Source organism: Tenrec ecaudatus, chromosome 3 (genome assembly GCF_050624435.1).
Source record: "Tenrec ecaudatus isolate mTenEca1 chromosome 3, mTenEca1.hap1, whole genome shotgun sequence".
Taxonomy (NCBI): Eukaryota; Metazoa; Chordata; class Mammalia; order Afrosoricida; family Tenrecidae; genus Tenrec; species Tenrec ecaudatus.
Window position 1 is genome coordinate 107,000,322 of NC_134532.1, and position 27,825 is coordinate 107,028,146.

Genomic DNA, 27,825 nt, shown 5'->3' on the forward strand with positions numbered 1-27,825 from the left:
ACAGGAAGAAAAGGAGCCAACGGGTACATTGGAAGAAGATAAAATAGCCCAGTAAGTCCTGTCTTGAAGTAATCCTAGAAACCCCATAACCCTTCTCCACAAACTATACTTTTTGATATCCAAGCCAAATACTGGAAAGTTAATATGAATTTTGAGCCAAGATACACACTCTAAGTTAATCAACACTTTCAGCAATTTTCTATTCTGAGGACTTATAAAGTGAGACCTGAAAATAACTCAGCTAATAAGCTTCCAAACAACTTTCATTTCAAACCATCTGGGCTTTCTACTGAATCTATTTACTCACCTCAGTAATTGATCACTCAACTACCAAATCTACTTAATAGCCAAAGGAATCACCTATATTTTCATCAATAAAATATCACATCAATGTAAGCAACATACAGTGTTACAGGAAACAAGTTCAGTACCCCAAGATATTCCGTTATTATATAGATACTAAAGATAATCTCACGCAGTCCCATAAACCTCTTTGTTTCTATGAACAATGTCATATTTGCATCAAGAAAACAGTTTGTTTAATTGAATGTCTGATTAAAGTACAATAAAGCATTCCTTAAAGGTGAAGAACTGGACAAAGGAGGAACGGTAAGAATTCCGTTAATCAATACCCAAACCTGGCAAGCTCACTGTACATGCAAGGAACTACTTTCAAGCAAAACACAGATTACCTTAGTAACCTAATTCATTTGTTTGCCTAACTGATACACTTTTTAGTACTTGTCATATGCCAGAAAGAATCTGAACAAAAGTGACTTTCCTTTGTGCCATATGGTCCCACCTACCTATACTTCTTCAAATAGCTGGTGTATTCTTGTTCCTATAAAACCTGCAACTGGAGCCCAAGGTAGCTACCTGTGATCTCAGCCTACGTACCCGGCCCCCAATTTTATATCCAATTAAAAGGCACAAGTCGGACGAGCATGCCATCAACTTGAGAAAGCTCAGTCACATACTTCATCCACACTGCTACTTAGAGAAATTGGCAAGTGTTTTGACCTTTCAAAAAGGCAAACTAAAACGTGCCACCCTAAAGTGGAAGAGGAAATTAAGGTCTTTATTTAAAAACCTGGGCTTTTTAATCCATAGAATTTTGGGTGACGTCAGAGTTGAATTCATAAACTCTCAGGGTGAAATATAGGGCAAATACTTTTGCATGAATGTCTTGGCATCACTTACAAGCAGATATTATATAATCCTACAGTACAAACAGTCTGAATAAGAGAACAAAACAGAAGTCTTGTTTTGATTTTTGTTCTCTCCATATTAAAATTGAAAACATATAGATATTTGTCATTACAGTGGCAGTCTGTTTAAATATTATTAAAGTGATCATCAAATACCTCAAAGATATGTTTAAGTGCTATTTCCACTCTATTTTCAGAATAAATTTTCTAGATATTCTCTGTGTGAAAATCTACCTTTTTTTTTTAACTTAACCCTGGCCTGACAGATTTATACACAACATTTGAAAGTTACTGTAAATCAGAAAATAGAAAGGGTTGTTATGATTGTTCTCAAAAAAGTATTTTTTTTCTGTTAGATGCTTTAATAGGCTTCGTTTTATTATCACACAGTGAATGAACAAATAATTAATATAATTTATACATGATCGTGTTGATAAGGGGTGGAGCTAACTCAATGGCAGTGAGGTGACTTAGTTGACGTAGAGGTATAGACTATAGTTCTTCCTAAGAAATAATGATTTGGAGAGTATGAGGTTATTGATTTTTCTTCGGTCACGTGTATCTTCTTTTTAATTATGAGGAGATATATTATTAATTTTACTTTTGACAGGAAATGTTTTTACAGTATTACATAGATGAAGGAGATTTCCAAAGTGCTTGGAAAAGTCCCATTGTCTTTCCATTCCCTGTTTCCTCAAACTTTCTGAAACTCCCTTCTTGTGTGTGTCTGTGCGTATATGTATTTCTGTGGGCGTATATTTGATAACATTTATATAACAAGGATTCGCCATTTTGACCATTGTAAGTGTGTCAGTGCGTTCAATTACCTCGCTCATATTTTGCTGCCAAAAAGAGATTCTCTCACTGCCACCCAGTCAACCCTGACTCAGAGCAGCCCTGGTGTTTCCGGGACAGTGTCTCTCGACAGAAGTAGGAAGCCTCATCTTCCTCCCATGGAGTGGCAGGTGATGTTGAGCATGTAACTTGCTAACCACTACGGGTCATTAACAAAACTTCTATATACCTAAGTAATAGTATCCCATTCCTCTCTTTCCCTATGGGGAATTATATTTTCACATATACCTCAATATATTTAGTTTTACATAATGACAAATATACCCTGCCTTTTGTCTTCATGATAAATCTCAAAGCTAATACTGACAGAAGTGTTGTAAGGATAGCGTACTTAGTTTGTGATCCAGAGTGAGTATTATCCTAAGTACTTGCTTAGCAATGTAAAAAGTACTCGTTAAGTATTTGCTGATGACTGGCTACTACAACTCTCAAAGGAAGCAATATTTGTGGAAGAATAGGGGTAGGGTGAACATAAGGAACACATTCTAAATATGGATGTGGAATTTTTATGAACTAAAAACACCACAATCAGAAACATTGTCCAATAAGCTCGATGAAATGTGAGGAAGTTTCTATCCTAACCCAGGTGTTGTAGTGGTTATGCATTGGATTGCAATCTGCATGGTTGGCAGTTCAAAAGCACCAGCAGCTCCATAAAACGTAGACTGAGTTTTCTACTTTCCTGAAGAGTTACAGTCTTGGAAACACACAGGGGGTCACTCTGAGTCATCCATGACTAGAATGGTAGTAAACTTTTTGAGTTTTATTCAAAATTGTACTTGGTGTATGCATTTCTTTTATTTTCACATAGAGATGTATATCTATTTTTGAAAAGTGAACACTTACTATACATTGACATTAAATAGTCTACCTTTGGTTTTGTAGTCAGACTTGTGTGATGGACCAGCTGGATAGAATGCCCCAAATGGCTACAAAGGTGTGCATGCATCCCTAACCAAGGGGTACACAAAATCCACCCATCAACCAGGCAGCAGCATGTTCATACTTGCTTAAATGCAAGGATTTCTCAGCGGGCTAATTCTATCATTAGCCCTGTCCATGATTTTAAAAAAGATATTTGAGGACTCTTGACATAGGAATTGGAGTACTGGAACAAATCTGAGCAATACATTCACAGAGCAGAACTCCAGAGTTGCTGACGACGGCTGGCCTTCTGATTTCTTTCTGCTGAAGAAAGTTTCATAGAACTTTCTAAAGGACACCAGCTACCCACTTTATTTATGGAGAAATATGGGGAAGACCATGTTGAAACCAATTCTTCCCATAAGTAGCAATCAGCTCCACAGTGAGTATACACACAGCAGTTGTACATTTGTGGAAAATCCTAAGAAATTTAATGTTTTCATGAAATCCCTGCCATGTGTTACAAAAGCATCAAAAGACCAACCAATAGATTAGCTTCTCAACACATTCTTCCATTCCTCAGTTGGGTATTTGGGGGGGGTCTGTGTGCTCATAAAAAGAGCCTGTAGGTGAAGAGATGGGCTGCTACCTGCCAGCTCAGCAGATCAAGCCCCTAGGAAACGCATAGGGGCAGTTCTCCTCTGCCTTAAGTAGTTGGTATGAGTTGAACTCAACTTAAAGGAAGGGAGATAAGAGGAGCCTTGGTGGTGCCATTGGGTGAGCATTGGACCGCTAACCACAGGGACGGAGGTGTAAACCCACCAGCTTCTCCAACAGGAAAGCAGTAAGCCACCTCCCTCTATAAAGACTGATAGCCTCTGGTGGAAAGTATACCAATCAAATGGTAACTCAAAAAAAGCAGGGGTGGCTATCTTAATCTCCGACAAAATGGACCTCAAGATCCAAACCGTATAAAGAGACAAGACATTACATAATGGTCAAAGGCTCAGTAGACCAAGAGCGGTTAGCATGTTGAATATTTACACACCTAATAATGGTGTGGCAAATTACGTCACACTATTGAAAAGATGAAAAAAGAAATTACGGACTCAACAATCATAGTAGGTGACTTTAACACTCCGCTATCAGAGAAAGACAGATCATTGGGAAAGAAGCTCAGCAAAGAGGCCATAGAGCTAAACAATGTAATTAGGCAGCAGGGCCTGATAGACATTTATAGAGCTTTCCATCCAAATGCAAATAAATTCACATTCTTCTCAAGCCCGCATGGATCTTTTTCAAGAATAGACCACATGCTGGGACACAAACACAGCCTGAGTAAATTCAAACACATGGATATTATCCAGACGTCTTCCTCAGATCACCATGCCATAAAACTGGAGATTAATAAGAGAACAACCAGAAAAGCAAGGGCAACCAATTGGAGGATGAAGAACGATCTCCTGTGACATGAATGGATACAGGCCCAGATCAAAGAGGATATTAGGAAGTTTCTAGAAACTAATGAGAATACAACGTATCAAAACTTATCGGATACTGTAAAGGTAGTTATCAGAGGTAGCTTGATATCATTAAATGCATATATGAAAAAAGAAGAAAGCTTTATGACAGATATGTTATTACAAACCCTCCAACAACTAGAACAGAGTCAGCAGAACAACCTCTCCAATAGCAAGAGAAAAGAAATCATAAAAGTCAGGGCAGAGTTAAACCAGCGAGAAGACAAGAGAACAATGCAAAAGATAACAAAATAGATAGACTGCTGGCAAATCTTACCAAGGATAGAAAGGAGCAAATATCAATAGTCAGGATGAGGGATGAACAGGGGCAATAACAACAGACCCCAATGAGATTAAAAGGATAATCACAAAGTACTATGAAAGTCTGTAGTCTAACAAATTCAGAATCATGGGAGACATGGATAAATATTTGGAAAAACATTCTCTCCCTACATTATCTCAGACAGAGATCAAGAACCTCAACAAAGCCATAGCAAAAGAAGAAATAGAAAGGGTTATCAAGAACCTACCAACAAAAAAAGTCGCTGGGTCAGATGGTTTCACAGCATTCAGGGAATTCTACCAAGCATTCAGGGAAGAGTTGACACCGATCCTCCACAAAGTATTCCATAGCATAGAAAAGAAAGGCAAACTCCCAAACTCATTGTATGAAGCCAGTATAACTTTGATACTCAAACAGGGCAAAGACCCCACAGGTATAGAGAATTACAGACTGATATCTCTAATGAATATAGATGCAAAAATCCTTAACAAAATATTGGCCAATAGAATACAAAAGTATATAAAACACATCATCCACCACGACCAGTTAGGATTCATCCCAGGGATTCAGGGATGGTTTAACATCTGAAAATCTATCAATATTATACACCACATTAAGAAGAAAAAGGATAAAAACCATATAATATCCATATATGCAGAAAAAGCATTTGACAACATCCAACACCCATTCCTAATCAAGACACTCATGAAGATAGAATTGGAAGGTAAGTTCCTCAAGGTGATACAAGCTATCTATGAAAGGCCAATGACCAACATCATAGTTAATGGAGAAAAGACAAAAACAATCTTGTACCCACTGAAAAAGGGTACAAGACAAGGATGCAGAGGGGTAGTTGGGAGGAGATGAGTCACTCAAGGTTCAGTGTAGCATTAATGAAATTCACAACCTTCCTTTAGTTTTAAATGCTTCCTCCTCCCCACTATCATGATCCCAATTCTACCTTGCAAACCTGGTTAGACCAGAGGATGCACAGCAGGGCAGATGGGAACTAGAAACACAGGGAACCCAGGACAGATGAGCCCCCAGGAACAGTGGTGAGAGTGGCGATACCAGGAGGGAGGGGAGGGTAGAAAGGGGGAATTTATTACAAGAATCTACATATAACCTCCTCCCTGGGGGATGGGCAACAGAAAAGTGGGTGAAGGGTGATGCCGGACAGTGTAAGATATGATAAAGTAATAATTTATAAATTATCAAGGTTTCATGAGGGAGGGGGAGCGGGGAGGGAAAGAAAAATGAGGAGCTGATGCCACGGGCCCAAGCAGAAAGCGAGTTTTGAGAATGACGAGGGCAACAAATGTATAAGGGTGCTTTACACAATTGATGTATGTATGTATTGTGATAAGACTTGTATGAGCTCCTTATAAAATGATTAAAAAAAGATTGATAGCCTCAAAATCCATATATAGGGTCGCTATGAGTCAGAATCAGCTCGAGGGCCATGGAAGACGGTTTGGGTTTTTGGATACATAGATAAGGGGGCTTCAAAATATTCGTGGAAAAAAAGGCAATGAAAAGATAATGGACTTTTCCATGAACTCTTTGACGTCTCCTGTATGTAACTTTAAACCAAACTCTCTGCTACGAATTCTGTGCTGACTCATAGTGACCCCCTGTGCCTTTCCAAGGCTTTTCCCCTCAGAGCTCCTGGTGGTTTCCAACTGCCCATCATGTGAGTCGCAGTCCCATGCATAACCACTATACCACCAGGCCCCTTGTGTATAGCTAGAAATATATACTTATAAAATTCCACATTTTCATATATATTTTAATCATTTTATTAGGGGCTCATACAACTCATCACAATCCATACATACATCAATTGTGTGAAGCACATCTATGCATTCATTGCCCTCATCATTCTCAAAATATTTGCTCTCCACCTAAGCCCCTAGCATCAGCTCACATATTCATGTATTTAAATAATATATTCTTTAACTATCTTCCTATCATTCTATCACATTCTATTCTTAAAGGCCAGTGTCTGGGGGAAAAAAAGGCTGGCATGACTGAGGTGCTAAATTCGGAACACAGATTCTCTACCTCTTTCCCAGCCCCATCAAACTGGGTGCTGTGATTACACTGGGCTGACGTGGGTGTGGGAAACAGAAAGATTTCTCCCAAGACGTCTCCCCCAAATATGTTAGACTGAGGTCACTGCTTGCAGCTAATGATAAAAATTATTTCGCTGTCAGACTACTGTCTCACCCCACCGTGGGCCTGCTCCCTGCTGATAAGGACAAGGGACAGGCTTGCAGTCATCAACTTGGTTCCTGTAGGTGGGGTTTCCACCCAATGCTAATGGGTCCTACAGAGATCCAGAGAACAGGTCAAAGTCAAGCTGCCATCCTATATCAAGGATCTACCCATCTTGTCACATGTATACCCCCAATCCCTCCTCTTCCTATTGCGTGTATGTCCCTAGACCACCCCTCTCATTACTGTATTACCTATAGTGCAACCCCTTCCTGTGACGTATGACTTTACCTGTAATTAGTGGGCTTGCACGCCCCCACAAGGTACATAGGCCTGGGTTAGTGTTGGAGATCTCTCTGACCTCACTTGGCTCCCCCTCTCCTCTCCCGTCCTCTGTTTCCTTTCCCCTTGTCCTCCTTCCCCTCCCCGTCTCTCCATGTGGACCATCAAGCGGGGCTGAGGTGAGCATGCTACCATGAAATGTGTCTGACTCCATGACTGCAATATCTCTTTTATCTCTCATGCTCTCGATGACTTTAATATAATATTTATATATCTCAACCATGCAATTGTGCTTACTGAACCAGTGATTAGTGATGGGGGGCTGGCACCCCCAACTCAGATCACACATTGGATCATAAATCTCTAGTTGACGGAATTCTCTGGTTCTGATGCTCAGCTAATCCTCAGAATGACCGGGCAGATGCAGGAGAGCCCGACAACTTATATCGACTCACTTCCAGAGAAAACCCTCATTTCTCACTTGAATTTGGAGTTGAGGACAGCAGGTATTAGGACCATCTGTGCTTACTGTTTAAAGCACAGTAATGGACTCTTAGAAGATATGGAGTATTCCCTTTGGCCACATGAACAGCGAAGTAGACAGGAAATGAAACTGATTTGTAGAGTAAAATCAGACTTAATGGAAAGATGCAATCAGACTGTCTCCCTTATGATTTTCTGAGACCTCATAAGATTGGACACCTTTCCTGCCCTTGGGTTCCAGATAATACCCCTATTTCCCTTTAATGCACCCTACTGCATATCCCAAGTGATCTTAGATTGTTTCTGTTTACAGGTATCCAAAGACTCTTCAGTGAAACGAAAGGCAAGGACAGAGTACCTTGGTGGACATGTGGATATGGGCTCCCTTATCCAGAAGCAAGGTGACCATATCTGTGTGGCCCTCCTGGGAGGCCAGGTGAAGTGGAGTCACTCCTTGTTTGGTCACAATGTTAGTCTCTGCGCCGTAGTTCAGGAGGGTGGACGCGATCTGCATCTGATTCTTCTTAGCAGCAATATGCAGTGGGGTGTAGCCATTCTAGAAAAGCGCAACAGAACACAAAGGGTATTTCAAGGACAGCAATATGCCAATACATATCTCAGAGGAAATAAGACTCTCACCAGGCCAGGAATTCAAAATGAGCTTATGATTGATCCGATGGTTACCCATCACAGGTTTCCATCCAACAACATGCAAGTCTTTTCCATCCTGGTGACAGGGCATCTCATTTTATTGCATGGTTGTATCTCATTTGAGGGACGTGGAGGCATGGAGTGTTCCCATGGTTAAAATTCTCCTCCTCATAATAAGGGTTCTCCCAGGAAAAGCAACATCAGATCCAGATAGGTACCTTTTATACATAACCAACTTTTAAATACTTCTAGATAGCTTTTTAACTTTTCAGTTTTTTTCTTTTCAGACTAACCTCCCCACCCCACTCCCCCCCGCCCCAATCCTGGATCTTTCTAAACATACAATTTTTAGTCCTCTCAATGTAAGGTGACCTGTTTGATCTGGTTTTAGTTTGTCCGTTTGTCGAGTGTATATGGTGCTACACAGGATGTCCTTGTTCCACTCTGGTTTAATCGTCCAGAATAAAATGAATTATTTCTTCCGTGATATTGTTAAATACTCCCACTAACATGCTTCTCATTAGCTTAGTGTCCTTTTATACATTAAGTAAATATTTCCTGAGAACTCAACATGGACAAGGCAGTATACTAAGTCTAGTGGTCAAAACATGTGAACTAACCAGACCAAAGAACTGGTCTTTAAGGACTTACAATCCAATGGAAATGATATTTGGCAGCGAAGTTAGAGTGTACTAAGCTTTGCCCAATTAAAATCTCAGCTCTCCCCCTTTTCCTAGCAACCTGTTACTTCAAAGTCAAAATATGAGATTACTCATTTTGTGTAGAAGTTTATAGAATAGAGGAACTCATATTTTACATATGAGAGCCAAACTTTAAACTCCATATTTTTTAATAGGAAGCCATATGATAAAGAGAAAAAGCAACTCTGAAAGTGTAAGCCTAGAGCTTTTATATTATATTTTCTTTTAAAACCTTGCAAAATTTTCCATGAATAATGTGCAATAAAAATTAAAAACAGTGTGTTCACCATGAACTGCGGCATGCTGGAGAAAGATGATCAGATGGTTTGTGTGAGAGGTGTTTTGAGGTCATGCAATTTCACTAAATCTTACTGCAAAATGTACCAGAAAATAAAATCTAATTCTATGATATTAAATGTCATTATGTGCTATCATAATGATGCAAGTCTTGATCCTCCAATAGGTTTACATTATCTATCTACTCAATCTGCATTGTTCCAACCAAAAGTAAGCATCTTCATCTCAGACAAACTACATTTCACAAACTCTAGTTAAACAAGGAACTTCCTACTGAGAGGTCATGGGCTCTATTGACCAGAGAGACACATAGATGGTTTTGCACATAGTATGTGTGTTTGTGTGGGGTAAGTATTGGAAGTGCACATAGTGTGTGTTTGTGTGGGGTAAGTATTGGAAGTGCACATAGTGTGTGTTTGTGTGGGGTAAGTATTGGAAGTGCACATAGTGTGTGTTTGTGTGGGGTAAGTATTGGAAGTGCACATAGTGTGTGTTTGTGTGGGGTAAGTATTGGAAGTGTACATAGTGTGTGTTTGTGTGGGGTAAGTATTGGAAGTGCACATAGTGTGTGTTTGTGTGGGGTAAGTATTGGAAGTGCACATAGTGTGTGTTTGTGTGGGGTAAGTATTGGAAGTGCACATAGTGTGTGTTTGTGTGGGGTAAGTATTGGAAGTGCACATAGTGTGTGTTTGTGTGGGGTAAGTATTGGAAGTGTACATAGTGTGTGTTTGTGTGGGGTAAGTATTGGAAGTGTACATAGTGTGTGTTTGTGTGGGGTAAGTATTGGAAGTGCACATAGTGTGTGTTTGTGTGTGGTAAGTATTGGAGGTGTTCTGTTAGTGCAGTCGTTAATCATGGTCTATAAACGGAAAGGTTGATGGCTCAAACTCCCCAAATGCTCAGTAGGCGAACGGTGAAGCTGTTTGCTTCCATAAAGATGAATAGCCTCTGGAACTCTAAGAGAAGATCCATGCTGGGTTAGAATTGGCTCTCGAAGGTGCTGCATGTTTGACCAGATGATTCAGAAAGGCATTAACCCAAGTGGTCAAAATGCATTAGTTGATAGAAGCTACTTTACCTCACTGCCTTTGAGTCAGTGTTGATCCCTAGAGACCCTATAAGACAGAGGAGAAGTGCCCTGTGCGTTTCTGAGACTGTACCACTTTGGGAAATAGAAGGCCTCATCTTTCTCCCATGGAGTGACTGGTGGTTTCCAACTGCTGACCTTTGGGTTAACAGCCCAAACAGGGCTCTTTGCCTAATAAATCTAATGAAAGATAGTGACACCTATCTGCAGGAAAAGCTCAGGTCCCTAGTTAGCTTGAGTGGTTTTATGAACTACTCACAGTTGAAAGGCAGGTCAGTGTGTGCCTGCATCTCACATTCAAACTCTTGAAATATAGGCCTTCAATAACCTTTTTAATTATTTACCACGTATACCTACCCAGACCCCAAACCATACCCACTGCCACCAAGACAATTCCAACTCAGCCCGCCAATAATTAAGCCCATGAGGCTCCTAAGGTTGTGCACCTTGGTGGAAGCAGACTGCCCCATCTGGCTGCCCCAGAGCAACAGGGAGGTCACAGCCACTGAGCTTTGGGTTAGCAACTGAGCAATTTTAACTACTGCACCAGCCAGGATCCTTCTTTTGTGAATAACACCCAAACCAAACCTCCTCCCAGAGTCTCTTTGGAGTTGAAAGGATTCTCTATTGAGTTTCTGGGACTGGGAATCTTCAAGAGTTTCATCTTTCTCCCTTAAGGGAGCGGGTGGTGGCCTCGATCCTCCAACCTTGCAGTTGTAGCCTGATACCTAACCCACAGAACTACTTTAGTGAGTGTATGTACAGAGTGCAATAAAAATGTGGAGCCCTTGAAGGAATGAGGGCCCACAAGGGTATGACAGCACAGCATTTGGTTTGTAGGGAAAAAGAAAAACTTGAATGGTCTTTATTGCCTTTCATTTCTCCAGATTCAGGCTTCATTCTCTGAAACTCTAAATTTCGGTAGTCAGACCAATCCCACTGGTTCATGGGCACAGCTTCCTTTATTTTGCTGAAACAGGTGGCAGACATCATCCTTTTTTTCTTAAATTTAATTAATTTATTTTTTAAATCCTTCTTTTTAAATACAAAAGATGTCAGAAGCAAAAAGGACTATGACCAGGGCTGTTTGCAATTGCACAACGCCGTGTGCTGGAGAAACAATTCCCTGGCAGCCTCCTTGTCTGGGGTTCTCACCTTGGCCATGGCATGAGGGGAAGCACCCTTCTCCAGTAACAGCAGCGCCACCTTCTGGTTGTCATAGTGAGCAGCCACGTGGAGCGGGGTAAGGCCATTCTGTAAAGGGTGTGTTTAAGTTGCATTAATACATTAGTGCTAGCTGCCCTCCTGCTACCCGGAAACTGAAAGGGATGGAAACTGAAAGGGATGAAATCTATGTTAATAAATTAACGAATCAATTAATAGAGTCAATAGGCAAAGAAAGAAAAGGATCCGACGCCTAGTCATGTTTACCTAAGATGTTTTAACTAAAACTGAAAATGACCGGCTGGGCTTACAATTAGTTAGCAATATCCACCTTGTCAAGTCCACCAACTGCTGTTCACTATCAACAGGGGTGTGGAACGCTGTGTAAAGAGACCACATCCCGCTGGATGGAGGGTCGTGGTCCCTGTTTGGAGAAGCACCAAGCTCCAGGCAGACACGCCCGTGGAATCTGACCGGTTTTCATCCTGCGCACCCCTACTCCCTTGAGAAGAGAGAAACTACTCCTGCAGACCCGCACAGCATCACACTCCATGCACGTACGAGCGTGAGCCAACGACACGACGTTTACCTTCCCGGCCGAATCCGCGACAGCACGGCGCTGCAAGAGAAGCTTGGCCACATCCAAGCTTCCGTACTTGGCTGCTACGTGCAACGGAGTAAATCCCTTCTAGAAGAGAAACAACAAAAGTGCAATTTAGGATTTCTTAAAAAAAAAAAAAGTTTTCCATTTCTTTTTTTCCTAAGACTTAATAAGTTGTCGCTATCAATTATATTTGAATTTGGATGTCTGGTTTTGGGTGGTGGGGGTTTCTTCCTTAGAGAGAGAAAAAAAAGTCCATGATCAGAAAAAGTTTATAGGATTGTAAATTAGAAAATTTTATAGGTTTGGTTCTGGGCCCTCGGACCAGACCACCTATGTCAGAATATGACTCCTGGCCACCTGTGGTCAAGTTACCTAAATTTCCATTAGAGATCTGGTCAGGTAAGTCCCCAAGGGCTGGACTGTCCCTCCTTGGGCTGGCTGTCACTGCCACTGAGTCCATTTCAACTCATAGCGACCCTGAAGGGCAGGTTTCCAAGACTGTAGCGATTTACAGTCGGAGAAAGCCTCAGCCTTCTCCCACAAAGGGGCTGGAAGTTTCCAACTGCTTGAACTGCCTTCCTTGGCATCAGCGGTCAGATGCCAGGGGAGTTGTGATCGACTTTTAATCATACTCCGCCTGAGGGCAGAGCTTTTTACATAAGAGGTCAGAACAGAGGCTGAATTTCCTAGGATTCCCGGGGTCAATGTAGCCTCCCCCAAATCAAGGGTTTAGAATTTAATTTCTAAAATGATACTGGGACTCCTTCTGTGCCGCTTGGTAAACTATGCATGAAAATGTCAGCACTCCACCCCGAAGCCCCGCCCCCCAGTGCCAAGGTAGTCCTTAGATTCTATATAGCTAACTCTTATACTAATAATATTCACGTTATCTTTGAACATTTTAAATCGAAGATGTTTATTCTCCATTTGAGGGGGGACTACTGGTAGCCTTCAATTGGTTAGCCATAAGCAAGGACTAGGATACTGAATGACGTTTTCCATAACGGAAGTTTGATTGAGAGAGTGAGCAATTTGGAGACTGACACTTGGCTTTGTAGGTCTGGGATTTATTAAAACACTGGTGAACTGGTTCCAATATGTGAGTGGGATAAAAAAGAAAGGCTGCTTCTTAATATAGTTGAGACAACAGCTGCTTTCTGTCCAGGCCTCCAGTCCTTCTTTAACACCTGAATTTAGAATTACCTTAATGACATTGTAAGATATTTTGGAAGATCTATATCTGTATATATATATATATATCCATTGTTTTGTATCTTATGCAGAAAAGGCAACAAAAATAGTCTACAGAACAACAAGGACAACCATGCCAACCATTAGTGCGCATGTCCCATCCAGGCCTTGTTCCCTTCCCGGAAGACCCAGAGGATATAAAGGAGCAGTTCCCTTGGTAAAATACATTCTGCTTCCGGTACGAGACTGGGCAGATTAACGCCAGACTTATACACACATTGGAGCTCGAAGGGGTTGTTTAGAGGTTGCTGTCCTACATATCTGTATGTACACAGACATCTGTATGTACACGCTGACATCTGTATGTACACGCTGACATCTGTATGCATACATCTGTATGTACACGCTGACATCTATGTACACGCTGACATCTGTATGCACACCCTGACATCTGTATGTACACGCTGTACGTCTAATGTATAGAACAATTAATCACTCTCTGGAACTAACAATATGTTGAAAATACGGATGAATTCATGGACTCAGATCTAGAGGTTGGCACAGTTCCTACGCCGTGATTTCAAAACCATCCTCTTGGCCAGACAGTCCAATCCCATGCTCGTCTGGCGCTGCCGTGGGGGAATTTTAAGCTGGCCAGTGCCAAACACAGCCAGCAACGAGGCCCGGGAGGTGCGGTGAAGTGCGGCTTGTCCCGAGGACCCTCATTCTAAACACGGACTACCCGCCACCCAGCTGTACTCGCCCCGTCACAAGGCCACCAGACACTTTTTGACTACGATGTTATTTTTCTCTCTGCCTATTTGTAAACATTTGGTACCAATAAGTCCTTGGCGGAGAGTGAATGTTCCAGGCTTGCCCTCACCCCCCCCCCTCCTGCCAAGTGTGAGACAAATGTAGCATTCTTTCCTCCTTCTGCTTATCTATAGAAATGTGCTCATCTATAGAAATCAGCACTTACTGTTACAGCCAGCCCTCCTCCACCCAATGCACACACTGATCAGGGTGACACTTCGGGAGGAGTAGGGCTCTTGATGACAAACTGTACGCGGAGGAAGACAAAATAAACCCCTTATCCTTTACATCTGCTTTAGCAGTGGCCCAAGCCCTTCAGACGTTTGGAAACGCTGATGAGTCCAGACTGCAAAAGATCGATCCTGCCAAATGGCAACTAGAGGTGGGACAGTGCCTCTTGAGTCGCCCATCTCCCTGTGTCCCTATGCTAATCTCCGCAGGGCTTCATTTCCGCTCTGATGTTTACAAACACATAGCTCTGATGATCATGAGTCAACTACTGTTCAGATCCACTGTAAAAACAGTCTGTACAACCAATTTCTTCTAGGTGATGGTCCGAATGCTCGATGGCTTTAGAGAAATATATATATTTTAAGCCTAAAATTCCTTCGTCAACTAGGAAATTACATTTTATTCTCTATTTTCTGTGTCTCGGCTTCTGTTTCTCACCCAGTCGCTGACGGGTCATAATTATTAACACCATAATATTTTTATCTCTTAGATTTTAAGTTTTACAACCTCTGATAGTCTTTGGATTGTCCGAGTTTCAAGAGCCATCAGGGTTACAATCGAAGGAAAGGCCAGCTCAGATCCAGCTCGCACGTTCTTTCACCCTGACTGCCAGTGTTTGTGCCTGTGCATCATGGGCAAATCGAAATCGTCGTTCTGCTAAGCCAAACCATGACTGCATTTCTGGAAGTCATTTTGCCTTGTAGCATACTCACTTGTTCTAGGCATTAACTTGTTTTATTTTCTGATTAGACCAATTTCCTTTGCTCCGATGAGCTGAATATGCTCGCGTTTCCGTCTAAATCACCCCCAAACAGTAAATCTCAACGCGCTCTACTAGGAAACGTTGAGCCTAAGTGAAAGCGAGGCTGGCGTCTGGCCTCTGCGGACGATAGCAACAATGTAGCAACAATGAAGAAAGAGGGCCCGTCCAGCCCAGCTGTACTCCAAGGCCAACAGACTCGTGCAGAAGAGTAGCCGGCAAAGGTTAGAGGTCGGCATGGCACAAGGCAAGCAAATAAAGTGTAATCCTGGGTAGGACTACAACTCTCAACACGCAGAGTGTAATGCCATCACCGCTGCCTCGTCAGTCATGTCACTTCAACCAATGTATGCGAGGATCGCTTCCTCCTTCACCCTTACCCCCACCCCTGCCCTTCTTGGGTACAGACGGTAGATTTTATAAGGGAAAGAGAAGAGAAAGTCGCCCTTAACTTTGGAGATTCATTTGGGTTCTAGTCCTTGGACCCTGGGGCTAGAAGCAGCCTTGACATTATTGAGTAGAACGAAATCCAGCAATCTTTGCTAGAGTTATTATTAGATGCAATATTTGATCACTGACACCATGAATCTAAACTACTCAGAGGGAAAGAAGGAGAGCACAGGCCTGACGGGGCCCAGCTCCTCTTGATACGACGGCAGGATAGCAAAGGATGGCACGGGAACACTGTGAGTCCACGTGGTACGATGCGCTGTTTCTTACCTTGGTAGCTAAGGAATGCGCCGCTCCTGCTTCCAAGAGGACTGACGCGGCATCTACCTGGCCCTCCCTGGCAGAGATGTGCAGTGGGGTGTACCCATTTGCCGTGGCTGCGTCCGGATGGGCCATGTGTTGTAGAAGCAGTTGGACAATTTCTGTCTTACCCAGGCGGGAAGCAATGTGCAAGGGCGTCTGTGCCTCCTGCAACTCAAAACAAGCACACGGTTAGTGCCGGCGCTCAGACCACATGTCATGGGCAAGACCTTTCCCTCAGAGGTTCCCTGTCATCTTTCCGTCTGAGTCTCCAGGAATCTCGACCCAGGAGGAAAGTATCACTAATCTGCCCCAAAGGCATTTTATATTTTGCCATACATAACTGCTCGCTGAATCTCCTTTAGTGGTTCAGTTTTATCTTTTAAGTTTGTCCTTCAGTGAATTGTCGTTATTTTCTGGGCACCCCTAAGTCTTTTTCAACGCATTAAAGTTTCAGACGTCACTTGACGTTTAAATCTAAACCAACTGGCAAACTCACAGATGTGAAGGAGAAAGAAATTCAGTCCAGAAGTTCTAAGGCCTAGGTTCTTGTCCAAGAACTTTGGCTTTGCCAAGAGACAGGCTTTATTCTGGGAATTATTTCAAGAGAAAAAGAATCTGAGATGCTGGAAAACTTTCGTTCTTCACTCCACTCAGCAAGCCAAGGATGCAAACACTGTGAATAAAGACGATATTGTAATCTGATTTTAAAGGATGTTCCAGTACATGTTGCAGATGAGCCTGGGACAGGCAGCAAGGATGTGAAGGATGAAATGGGGCTGGCAAGGAGTAAATGGCGCTGTGTGCCAAGTACCTTTCACTTGGTATCGTGGGTACAAAGGACAGCAAGGTCATGCGACGGAGGCTCAAGAAATCACCTGACTCTGAGAGGCAGTCAGGGCAAATGTTTTTAGTTTGAAGAGAACCAGACCAAATCACTGTCCCTTGTAAAAAAGGAAATTGCGTGTAACCTTAGTGATGAAGAGGGGTATGGCTTTACAATCTTCCTAAGGGCGAGACAGAATCCAAGAAAGGAGGGAAAAGCTGGGATGCTTCCAGGGCTAAGGACAAATGGAGAAACAGTGTAACAGAGTGACGATCTGTCTGAAGAAGCGCAGAACCCTGATGACAGACACAAAAGCAGGACCTGATGTGGTGTGTGCACTAATAGACCGTTTCTAGAGAAAGGGGTAAAGAGGAAATAACTTTTTTCCAAGTTGTCCAAAGTTACTTAGCTATTGAAATAAGATTTGAACTAAGGCATTTTGATTCATAACACAGTATGTATTTGCCCGTACAAGCCACCGAAATAGATACAATAAAATGTATCTTAAGGAAATGTCTTAAGGAAATTGCTGGGAGAAGGTAACTCTACTGAGAAAGAAGACTTTGGAAGACTTGAGGAGCTTTAACTTTCTCTGGAACACAAGGAACAAGTTATCTACAGACATAAATGAATTGTCAAACAAACCATCACCACCAACAAAAACACAAGGAACTTGTTAAAAACTGGTAAATATCTCTTGTCTCTGTATTTCCCTTATTGAACTTCTGCCTTACAGAATTTAAAGGAAGTCAGGATGTAGCAAAAGCAAACACACAAACTCCCTGCCATTGAGCCAACTCTAACTTGAGACAAGATAGAACTGCCCTTGTGAGTTTCCAAGACGATACCTCTTTAGGGGAGTAGAAAGTCTCATTTTTCACCAGAGGAGCAACTGGTGGTTTTGAACTGCAAACCGTGAGGCTAACAGATAAATGCATCGCCACTTTAAAATGTGTCTTTAGATGAATAAGAGAGAGAGGGAGTTGGAGCAATGACAACCACTTAACCCACAGTTGAAATGTGGCCATCTTTGATTGCTGTTAGCCAAGGCAATTATCAATTGCCACGTCATATGTGTGCAAATGCTAGACAATAACTAAGGAAGATTGAATAAGAACGGTAGCCTGTGAATTATGGCATTGTTGAAGAATATAAAATATACCATGGATTTCCAGATTAATAAATGAATGTGTGAGTACAGTCAGAATGCACCTTAGAAGCGAGGGTGGTGAGACATCACCGTGCCACGTCCTTTGGATACGCTATCAGAAGGGCCCGCTTCCTGGAGAAGGATATCACACTTCAGAAAGTGGGGTTGGCAAAGAAGGGGGGGGGCTCCCGAGATGGCTGCTGCTGCTACGATGGGCTCAAGCACGTCAAGGAGTGTGAGCATGGTGCCCAGCAAAGTGGTGTTTGCTTCTGCCATCACCATGATTCAGGACCAACTCAGTGACACCTTACAACAGCCATGTGTTACATGGGATTTGAAAACCTCGTAACTCCATTATGGGCCCTATGTACATTGTTCACATGGGTACATTCTATGCAATATATATATATATATACATGGTAATCCAAACCCCAACATATATGGTAAGCCAAACCCAAACCAATTCTGATGCTAGGTGATCCCATGAGACATGTACGTGAGGTTTCAAAAATTAAGAAATCGGCTGCATGGCCCACATTCTCCGACAGTTTGAAGCAGAACATCCAGAACATCTGAATGTCCCTAGGAAAATCCTCTGAGCCTGTACCCAGCAATGGGTGTTTGACTGGATCAGAATTGAAAACGTTTGATTTTCTGTCTCAAGTCATAGCAAAAAAATGTTTTTTAATTGGGCAGATGCAAAAATATAAGATTCATGGAATGAGCTAAGAAAAGGGGAGACCTGCTCCCTCAGGTGCCTTCCAAATACCCAAAGCACAACCCCCTCATTAGACAGCAACTCTTACTGACGTGGAATCCGGAAGTAAATGACCTCTGTGTTGGCACCAGAAATATGGCTGTGATTTATGTTTTTAATTTTCCAAGATATTCTGAGGTAGTTAGTTTATTGTGCCAACCTGGCCGATAAACAAATGTGGGGTTAACTGAAGGGTGGAGAGATAAATGGCTCAGTGAGCCTCAACTTTAGAATTCTCGGGTGTCTTGCTATGTGATGGTCGGACTAGGGTGCAACTGCCTTAGCCAGTTATCTGCTTCAGCTGGTAAGGCACACTTCCTGCAAGACATCCCCGAGGAGAAGCCACATGGACCTACCCCGATGTAGCCTTGGGTGCTGGAGCAGCCGTGTGGAGACCCCTGCCAGCACTGAGATGCCTACATGTTCACTGATTCAGCTTTCCTCCTACAGTTGGTATCATTGTGTCTGTTTTGTGAGATGGAGGGGGACTTTGTGGATTGGTGTTAATGTTGGATTTGTGGGCTTGGGCAGCACTGGGTTGGGATGTTTTCTTGATGGGCACTTACTCTTTAGATAAAGCTCTCTGTTATACATGAGTGTCTATGGATTTGTTTCTCTAAAGTACCCAGACTAACACATATTGGGACTAGTTAAAACTATGATTTGGCACCATTTGCGCATCACCATGATGTGCTGTTTCTAAACCCCGACTACTGAGAGCTGAACCCTGGAGCTCAGTGCAGTAATTAGACATATATATTTTTACTATCTCCCCTTAGGGAGCCATTAAAGTGTAGAGCAATAGAACTAGGTTAAGAGCGTCTCGGGAACTGCACATTGTGTGTATGTATGCTGGGAACACAAGAGGTAACATGTTGCAGATGTGCATTGATATTTCCGCCGGAAGCTCCTCCCTCCTTTCTCTGGGAACAGAGTGGACATCCCATCTTCCAAGTGGTTCTAGAGGAGGTGTCCGTCATCTTACCCCACCTCCCCAAACGACATGGGTGGGCACGGGGCCCAGAACGCATCCTCTAGCCCAGGAATAGGGATCGCTTCAGGCAGGAAACGTGAGCGTGTTGGGGAGGCAGAGAGCATAGCTCCTCTACTTTGGAAATAGGAGTAATGTCAACAGAGAAGGAGAAAGGACAGGATGGAGACAGAGGGGAAGAAGAATGGGAGACCTACACAATTGCTCCCTTGAATTCTGTCATGTCTGAAGGAGCTCTATTCTTGAATTTCTTAGTGAAGGGAGGCAGTACTTTCCCCCACCACAACGCTTTTTATTTTTCCTGGCTTAAACTAATCTGAGTGAATTTCTGCTCTAGCAACCTACACTGTTCTTAAAATAGAGGGCTTGGTTTCAGAAGCCTATTCTCTTAAGCAGCAACTATGTAAGAGAATTGAGCAGGATGAGGTAATGCAAAGGGGTACTTGATTTGGCATCTTGCTGGCCTTGGTGAGTCAGCTCAATCTTGAACTTGAGAACCCTGAGCCACCACAGGGAACAACCACCCTACAACACAAGGCGGTTCTGTCCATGGAATAAAATAATCTCACTCAAAATGATTTAAGAACCGTAACTCCAAAACCAGACTCACTGCCATGCAATCTGTTCCGACTCACAGCAACCTTAGAGAACATAGAACTATCTGTGGGGTTTCCAAGAATGTAGATCTCTACAGAAGCAGACTGCTTTGTCTTTCTCCTGGGGAGCAGTTCATGGATTCGAACTGCTGACCTTTCAGTCAGCAGCCCCCAAACCCACCACATTTCCAAGACTCCTTAAGAATGATAACTCACTGCAATCAAGTCAAAGAGAGCCCCTGTGGGTTAGGAAATGTTTACAGGAGTAGAAAACTGAGTCCTTCTCCCACAGGGCTGGGTTGGATTCAAACTGCCCACCATGCGATCACATCCCAACTTGCGATCACTATACCACCAGGGATGATAAAGTACTGTGCAAATGTTAGCTCAAGCGAAGATTTCCACGCTACTATTAAAGATCTAAATTAAAAAATCACAAACTCCAAATGAAAGTACAACTTAAAGTAGAACAAGTGAAAAGACAAAACCTTAACTCCTGGCTCTTCAAACTGTAATCCCCGGATCTGCAGCATGGGCACACCTGGGAGCTCATCAGAATGGCCTGGTGATGTTCACGCCCATTGACTTTTGAGGAGCACTGCTCCCCAATGAAGTGCTATTTTGCTTATCCACAAGAGAGAAGACATTTCACATGTATCTTAGGCCAGGTGATAAAGCTCTTAACTGCAAGGTCAGCAGTTCAAACTCCACTGCGCTCCTCAGAGGAAAGACGAGGCTGTTTGCTCTCATAAAGATTTCAGAGTCTTGGAATACCTGTAGAGGGACACTATGAGTTGGAATTGACTTGATGGCAGCGGGGATGTTGCTATGGGTCTTCACCTCTTACAGTTGAATGGTGAAGATCTAGAAAGTGAGGGGGATTTGCATGACCCCCCCTCACCCATAACCTGTAGGTCTCCAACCAGATACTTGTGTTCTAGTGAAACCCTGTTTATAAAGAGAAGCCATGATGACACGCCTCATAAGTGATATGAATTATAGCTGAGGTAAGACAAATACCACAGAGGAAATAAAATATTTAAATACTCCATTAATGCTAGAACAAGAGTCATTGAAGCAATGTGTGAAGGGAGCACAGGAGGTCAATGCATTGTTAAAAAATGCTGCTTTACCCAGAATAAGAGAAAAACATCAATAAAATAAATTAGGACACAAACACACACACACCCGGAAAATGGGCCTGTGGGCTAAGAAGTTCAAGAACAAGATCAGTCTGAACAAACCGACAGCATCAATCATCTTCCATTTTTTAAATAGCAAAGTGGAGAGCAAATGTTTTGAGAATGATGCGGGCACTGACTGTAAATGTGCTTTACACAATTGATGTATGTGTGGATTGTGATAGGAGTTGTATGAGCCCCTAATACAATGATGTTAAAAAAAGAAATAACAGAAATGTAATATCTAAAAAGGTGATATCAAAGTTAGTATGGTAGAACTCATTACAGAAAGGTAGAAAGTGACACAGATGAAGGGGACATATTCAAACATGGCTGAAAATGATCTATTTTTAAAGAGCAAGCAATTACTGAAAAGATGTGATTGATTTTAGTGAAAAAGTAATTTCAATATCGACAGCACGTAGGAAACGTCCTGGGAGCACAGAGGTTGAAGCAGTCGTCAACTAACCAAGAGACCCCCCACCCCCGAAACCTAATCACCAAGGTCAGTAAAAATGCATGCCTTAAGTCTGATTATGCATTTTAAAAGAACCATCTACAGGGGATCAAACTGTCAACAGCAACTTGTAAGATTTGACAGGAACCGTCAGAGACAGTGACTTGACGTCACCGGAGGAGCTAGACTCAGGAAAGGAAGGTGAGGACGGTCATGCAATGATTCCGTAACGGATGCTCCTGAATCTGAGTTGGAATTGATCCCATGGCAACCGGATTCATAGCATCTATATAATAGCCGTTACACTTCAAGTTGATATGTGTGAAAGTGCTCACAGAGATTTAAAAATATTTGAATATAAGTTAGCACTGTATTTCCTAGATATGAAATCACACACGGTTTTCAAATGCCAGTAGTTTTCAAAATGGGGTGGATTTCTTATTGTGTACAATTGCTGTCAGGTTCCTTCCTTCCATCTTTTTCTTTTTGCCTGAAAAATGTATTGTGTCCGTGCTTTCCCTAACAATGGAATGCATCCCCGTCAGGCAGTGAGATGGCCCGCTCACAGTGGTGGCACCATGCAAACAGGAGAACTTGGAACGCGGGCACCTACCCTGGCTCTCGCATCAACCAGGGCCCCGTTTCTCAGGAGGCACCGGACCACTTCCACCTGCCCGGCCCGGGCGGCCATGTGCAAGGCAGTCTCCCCACGCTGCCAGGAGACAAAGGTCAAGAATCATTGATCAGTGTACCACTCCGGATGGTAAAGAATACAGGCAACACTTTTTGTAAAAGTCAGTAACATTTCCAAGGGTTTCAGACGTTTCTGTGATAAAGCATAACCATGTAGCCTAGACAACTCTAGTTTTGACTCTTCTCCATCTTCATCAAGGAGACACACACGTTTTCCTTTTTCCAGTTCCATGGCAGCCCAATGAACTTACCCACACACGTATGTGGAGATGGGCAACTTCCCCATCAGCCTAGCACAACTCAAATGGTTTTTGATGATAAAATTATCTTTATTCCACAAACCTAAGAATCTGTCATCGTCACACCTGGCTGTATTATCTCAGTGATTTCATTTTGATAGAGAGCTCTACATGTTGAAGAACAAGTCAACACATTGCAAACCAATCACCATCTCTCCACTATGCCTGAGTTCTAACCACTCAGAATGCCTGATCGCAATGAACTCTCTGTTTGCAACTGTATTACGACTGCTATTCAAGAGATTCCTATTTATCCTGGGAGCCCCTATTTAATATTAATGAGCATATTTAATAACAGACAGTTATTTGAGAGAAATACTGAGAAGTGAGTAAAGCAACTGTTAACCGCCATCCATTCAGTAGGCAGCGCTTGCTGGACAGGACACCGTGGGTGTCTTCAAGCTGCATGGAGGCACGTGACTTTATCAGGAAACAGGAGTTTAGGCTGCAGCACGAAGGCTAAGGGTTAGAGGTGAGAGACCCTCCTCTCTGCAAAGCCTACTGACTCTTGATGCTGAGAGCTTTTTTGTTTTTTCCCTAATTATTATTAGCATATTTTAAAACCACTTGTAGTTGCAAAGAAAGTTGTCTCTTTTATGTATGTAATTTTACAGTTAAATAAGGCATAAGAATAAAACGTGGCACCTGGGAGGGAAATAAAAAAGAACCAAAGGTCTTACATCTTTATCTACTACAATTTTAGAAAGTAAGTTGAATTCAACCAAGTGCCGCAAGCCATCCCAAAGAACCCAACTTCATTTTAAAGCTGGTTGTGGAAATTTCAAAATTTCTTGTAAATCCCCATGAGTAATTACATCAGATTGCTCATGCGACAAACCTTTAAATTCAGAAGCTTGAGGGAGAACTGTAGCCTTGGCGCACACTTCACATTTAATTTGTCCCCATTTTCCGGGAACAGTGACTTATGAAGATGTGAGAAACTGATTTTTGAGCGGCTTGCTTTGGAAAGCATTAATTCGTACATCCACTCTCTCTTCTTTCTGTGACGGCTCATGGCTTTTCTAATGGCTGGTAGGGATATGCCATATTTGATTTTTATGCAGCAAATGTATATGGGAGCACATTTTTTTGGAAATCAGGAATTAAAATAATAGTTTTCAGATTTAGGAAATCCTCAAAAATAGCAATTTTTCCTTCTTTGGACAATTGTAATTTCTAACTTGCTTTCTATACCTCGTAGAGCCAAGTTCTAAATAGACAAGGCTGAAATCTTCTAATTAATCATTTAAAAACAGCAACAATAAAAAATACCCCAACCTCTAATTGTTACCATATTTCCAGGCCTCATAAAGCATACTAACTTTCTTCATTTGGGAAGAAATAATAGGACAAATAAGCTTACTGACAACGGATTAGCTCAAGGATGCATTCGGAGTTCCTGTGCAATGATGAAGAAACACCTGCATTTTACAACTCAAGCTTATTGAGTTTTGAAAATCTAATAATGCACCTGATATTCATCTTGATAGTTTCAAATCCCTTATTTTATATTTCAAATGACTTCCTTTTTGTTTTAAGCATATTTGAAAATTATGAATAAGCTTGGAAATCTAATAAAAATATTAGAAATTATATTTAAAGCAAAACTATGTGAATATACCTGGGCTTCTCTACTCTATAAAATGCTCTTGTTTTATCTTCGTTCAATGAATCTGGGATAACTTATTTCCATTAACCTTTTTAAAATGTTGTTTCCTGTAAGCATAAGAAAATGAGTGACTGTATTCTGATGGTCAGGTGTTCCATCCTATTTGTCCGATGGTCCAGCAGCCTTGGCGTCCTCGGTAACTTTAAAAGTTATGGATATTTTTCCAACAGAACATAGAGTGTTAACTCTGCCATAAATCCATTGATTTGTTTTAGGAAGAAGAAAAACTTTGTAATAGCTTACCCTGTACTTTTGATAGTCTTGAAAGTGCATGGTTTTCTAGTCAAATTGTTCAATAGGGATTCTGGACTGTGGATGTATTGTGAGTGGCAGGTCAGTTTTCTGGTTCAAAGTGCATTTACAAACTTTCTGGAAAGCAGCGATGCAATCCCAATATTTGCTCCTGATTGAGTTAGTGATACACCTCAAATGTAGACTATTTTTCTTTTTAAAGACAAAAACAAGACTGGCAAGAGAATGGGTATGCTCACGTCCAAAGCAGGTACCAAGTTTCATGCCCCTCTGCTTGCTTGTTAAAACTGACAGCTACATGGACTTCCGCTTTGGCTGCATCAAGTCGAAAGCATCAAAGCACAACAGACAGCATTGCATTCAAAAATGCAACAAATTTTCAAGCAAGACACAAAGGCTCTAAGGGTAGGGAGTCTGGGGTCAGGTAATGACCAACTCTGACACAGCAAGCAGGCATTCAGTGTTCACACCGTTTCTTAATCAACCTGCAAGGAGTTTGGGACCCCATCACTATACATCCATGACCTGGAATACACAAATCCACAAGCATTCCATTGAGAAAGAAAGTTAAATTCCTCCAGATGTAGCATGGCCAGACATAGCAAATAAAAATACAGACCAGCCGGTGAAACTCTTAATTTCAGACTAACAACACATGATTATTTCTGTATAGGTTTGTCCAACAAATAGTCTGGATATACTGATATGAAAATGAATGTTATTTTTCTGGAATTAGAATTTCACTGGTAGCTCTGAAGTTTATCTGGTGACTTTACCTATATGGTGTTGTCTCCCTGAGTACACGTCTTAGAAAAACAAAATAAACAAACAAATAAACCTCTAAGAAAAAATTGTGAATATTATTAGATTACCAGCTGTCTCTCAGTGTGTTTTTCAGGGAGCTGGTTGGACAGAGCATATAAGTGACAAATGAAAAAACAGAAGAAAATGAATAACTTTAGAATAACTACTAAAACTTACAATAGCACTTGTCAATTTTGGAAGTGTCTAAGAAACTAAAAGAATGAATGTAAAAAATCACTTTGAAAAATGAAATTTGATTTCTTTTTACTTGAACATTTACATGTATCCTTTATAGTGTGCTAAGAGAATCATATATCAACACATGCTATAAAGCATGTTCTTTTCAGACAGTAGCATGACGTGAAAGCACACCCTCAAAAGATTGAGAATTGGAGCTGGAGAAAAGGAGCAAATACAGGGGGCCACAAAATTCCAACAATCTGAGGTGGATTACTCTTTGTTGATTTTGTAAAATCTTCCTCAAAGAGATTAAGCTGGGGGATTTCAGTAAAGCACCACATAGAATGCACTTGTGCATGTTATTATTATAACATGATAACACAGTATCATCACTGCCCTACTCCTGCAGACACTGTGATGCAAACAAGCAAGTAGAGGGCAGTAGGCAGATGCACTGAGTGCTTTACTTGTTGGAAGTTCTGGCTGGTTTGTAGGTCTGTAAAAGTGTCAAAAAATTCATCCAACAAATGGACGATATAGATTTATTTTACAGTTATAGAAATTGAACACAAGTTGTAGGGTGTGAAATTACTCTTCTGCTTAATTGGAGTAATTAAAAGTGAATGCACAATATTATTATTTTAAGACCAGTGTGTCATACTTAGGGAAATGTATAAACATAGACTCCATATTTAAATGTTTACGCATTTAAATGGTTTTATAGCCCAGTTTATACATCTAAGTGGTTTTATAGTCCAGTTGTTGAATAACATGAAGTGAGTATGCAATAATGCTTGAATTCAAATATGCCGATTTCCACAATGGGTTTTTTCCACACCTCATAAACTTCAGCAGAAAGTGTCCAAAACAAAGATAAATAAAAAAGTATGTGGGGATACAAATAAAATCTGAATTTTGACATTCTTTTCATGAATGAAATAGAATGAGATTCCAAAAATAACGAATCAATTGCTTTTGAAAATGGAAATCATTTTAGGAGTGAGCACTAACTTTTATTGGAGGTGAATTATTTCTGCTGCATATGTTGTGCTGTGTTGTGTTTTTGAATCAGTCTCAGGGTGGCCTGTGTCGGCTACAAATAAACGACTGCATTTGGGGAAGAGCATGCGCTTTTGCTCAGAAGACGGGTGGTTTGATACTGTGATCAGGCAAAGGATAAAGGGGCTGAAGTCAAGAAACTTAAAACAATATATATTTTTAATGGAATTATATGTGGTGACTGAGATTGCATAGATGAACTCTCGAATATCTCAGATCAATTAGAATAATGAGAATTATCTGAATTCATTTCAGGATGCATTTAAAGAGTATAACAATCTATAAATCATCAAGGGCTCATGAGGGACCGGGGAGTGGGGAGGGAGGGAAAAAAAAAGAGGACCTGATGCAAAGGGCTTAAGTGGAGAGCAAATGCTTTGAAAATGATGAGGGCAAAGAATGTACGGATGCGCTTTATACAATTGATGTATGTATATGTATGGATTGTGATAAGAGTTGTATGAGCCTCTAATAAAATGTAAAAAAAATAGAAAAAAGAAAATGATTAGGGCAAAGAATGTACAGATGTGCCTTATACAATTGATGTATGTATATGTATGGATTGTGATAAGAGTTGTATGACCCCCTAATAAAATGTTTAAAAAAATATAAAAGACAACTGAAACATTTTGCTCATCTTTGGCAGACAAAGATAACCAAAGAAAGAACTGCTTGCTGAAATACTCATGGATAATAAAAAGAAAATGAAAAAAAAGTATCAACAGCAAGAAAAAAAATACATGTAAGTGGTCTCCACTCTGACAAAGAAAATCAAATCAAAATTAAAAATCAGATTAAGGGTAGGAGAATGGAAATTTTATGTAATTGGTAATTGGATATCAAGTGAAAATGCTTAGTATTGATCTGTCTCTGGCTAATTGTTTGATAATATTTATTATAGTACTGACTACAGGGTTTGATATTTTTAACCCAAACTACCTAGAGTAGAA

The 27,825-nt window shown here is 41.3% G+C and overlaps 1 protein-coding gene across 14 annotated transcripts in view; it reads right to left on the reverse strand.

Annotated features, from left to right (window-relative positions):
• The window catches only part of ANK2 (ankyrin 2), a 648,733-nt gene that overhangs the window by 105,302 nt on the left and 515,606 nt on the right, over positions 1-27,825 (reverse strand). For all 14 annotated transcript variants that reach the window (XM_075543900.1, XM_075543907.1, XM_075543894.1 and 11 more), the window contains 5 exons: positions 22,533-22,631; positions 15,932-16,129; positions 12,202-12,300; positions 11,604-11,702; positions 8,071-8,268 (listed from right to left, as the gene is read on the reverse strand). In XM_075543900.1, the coding sequence (XP_075400015.1) occupies positions 8,071-8,268; positions 11,604-11,702; positions 12,202-12,300; positions 15,932-16,129; positions 22,533-22,631 (693 nt within the window). The remainder of the gene's footprint in view (positions 1-8,070; positions 8,269-11,603; positions 11,703-12,201; positions 12,301-15,931; positions 16,130-22,532; positions 22,632-27,825) is intronic.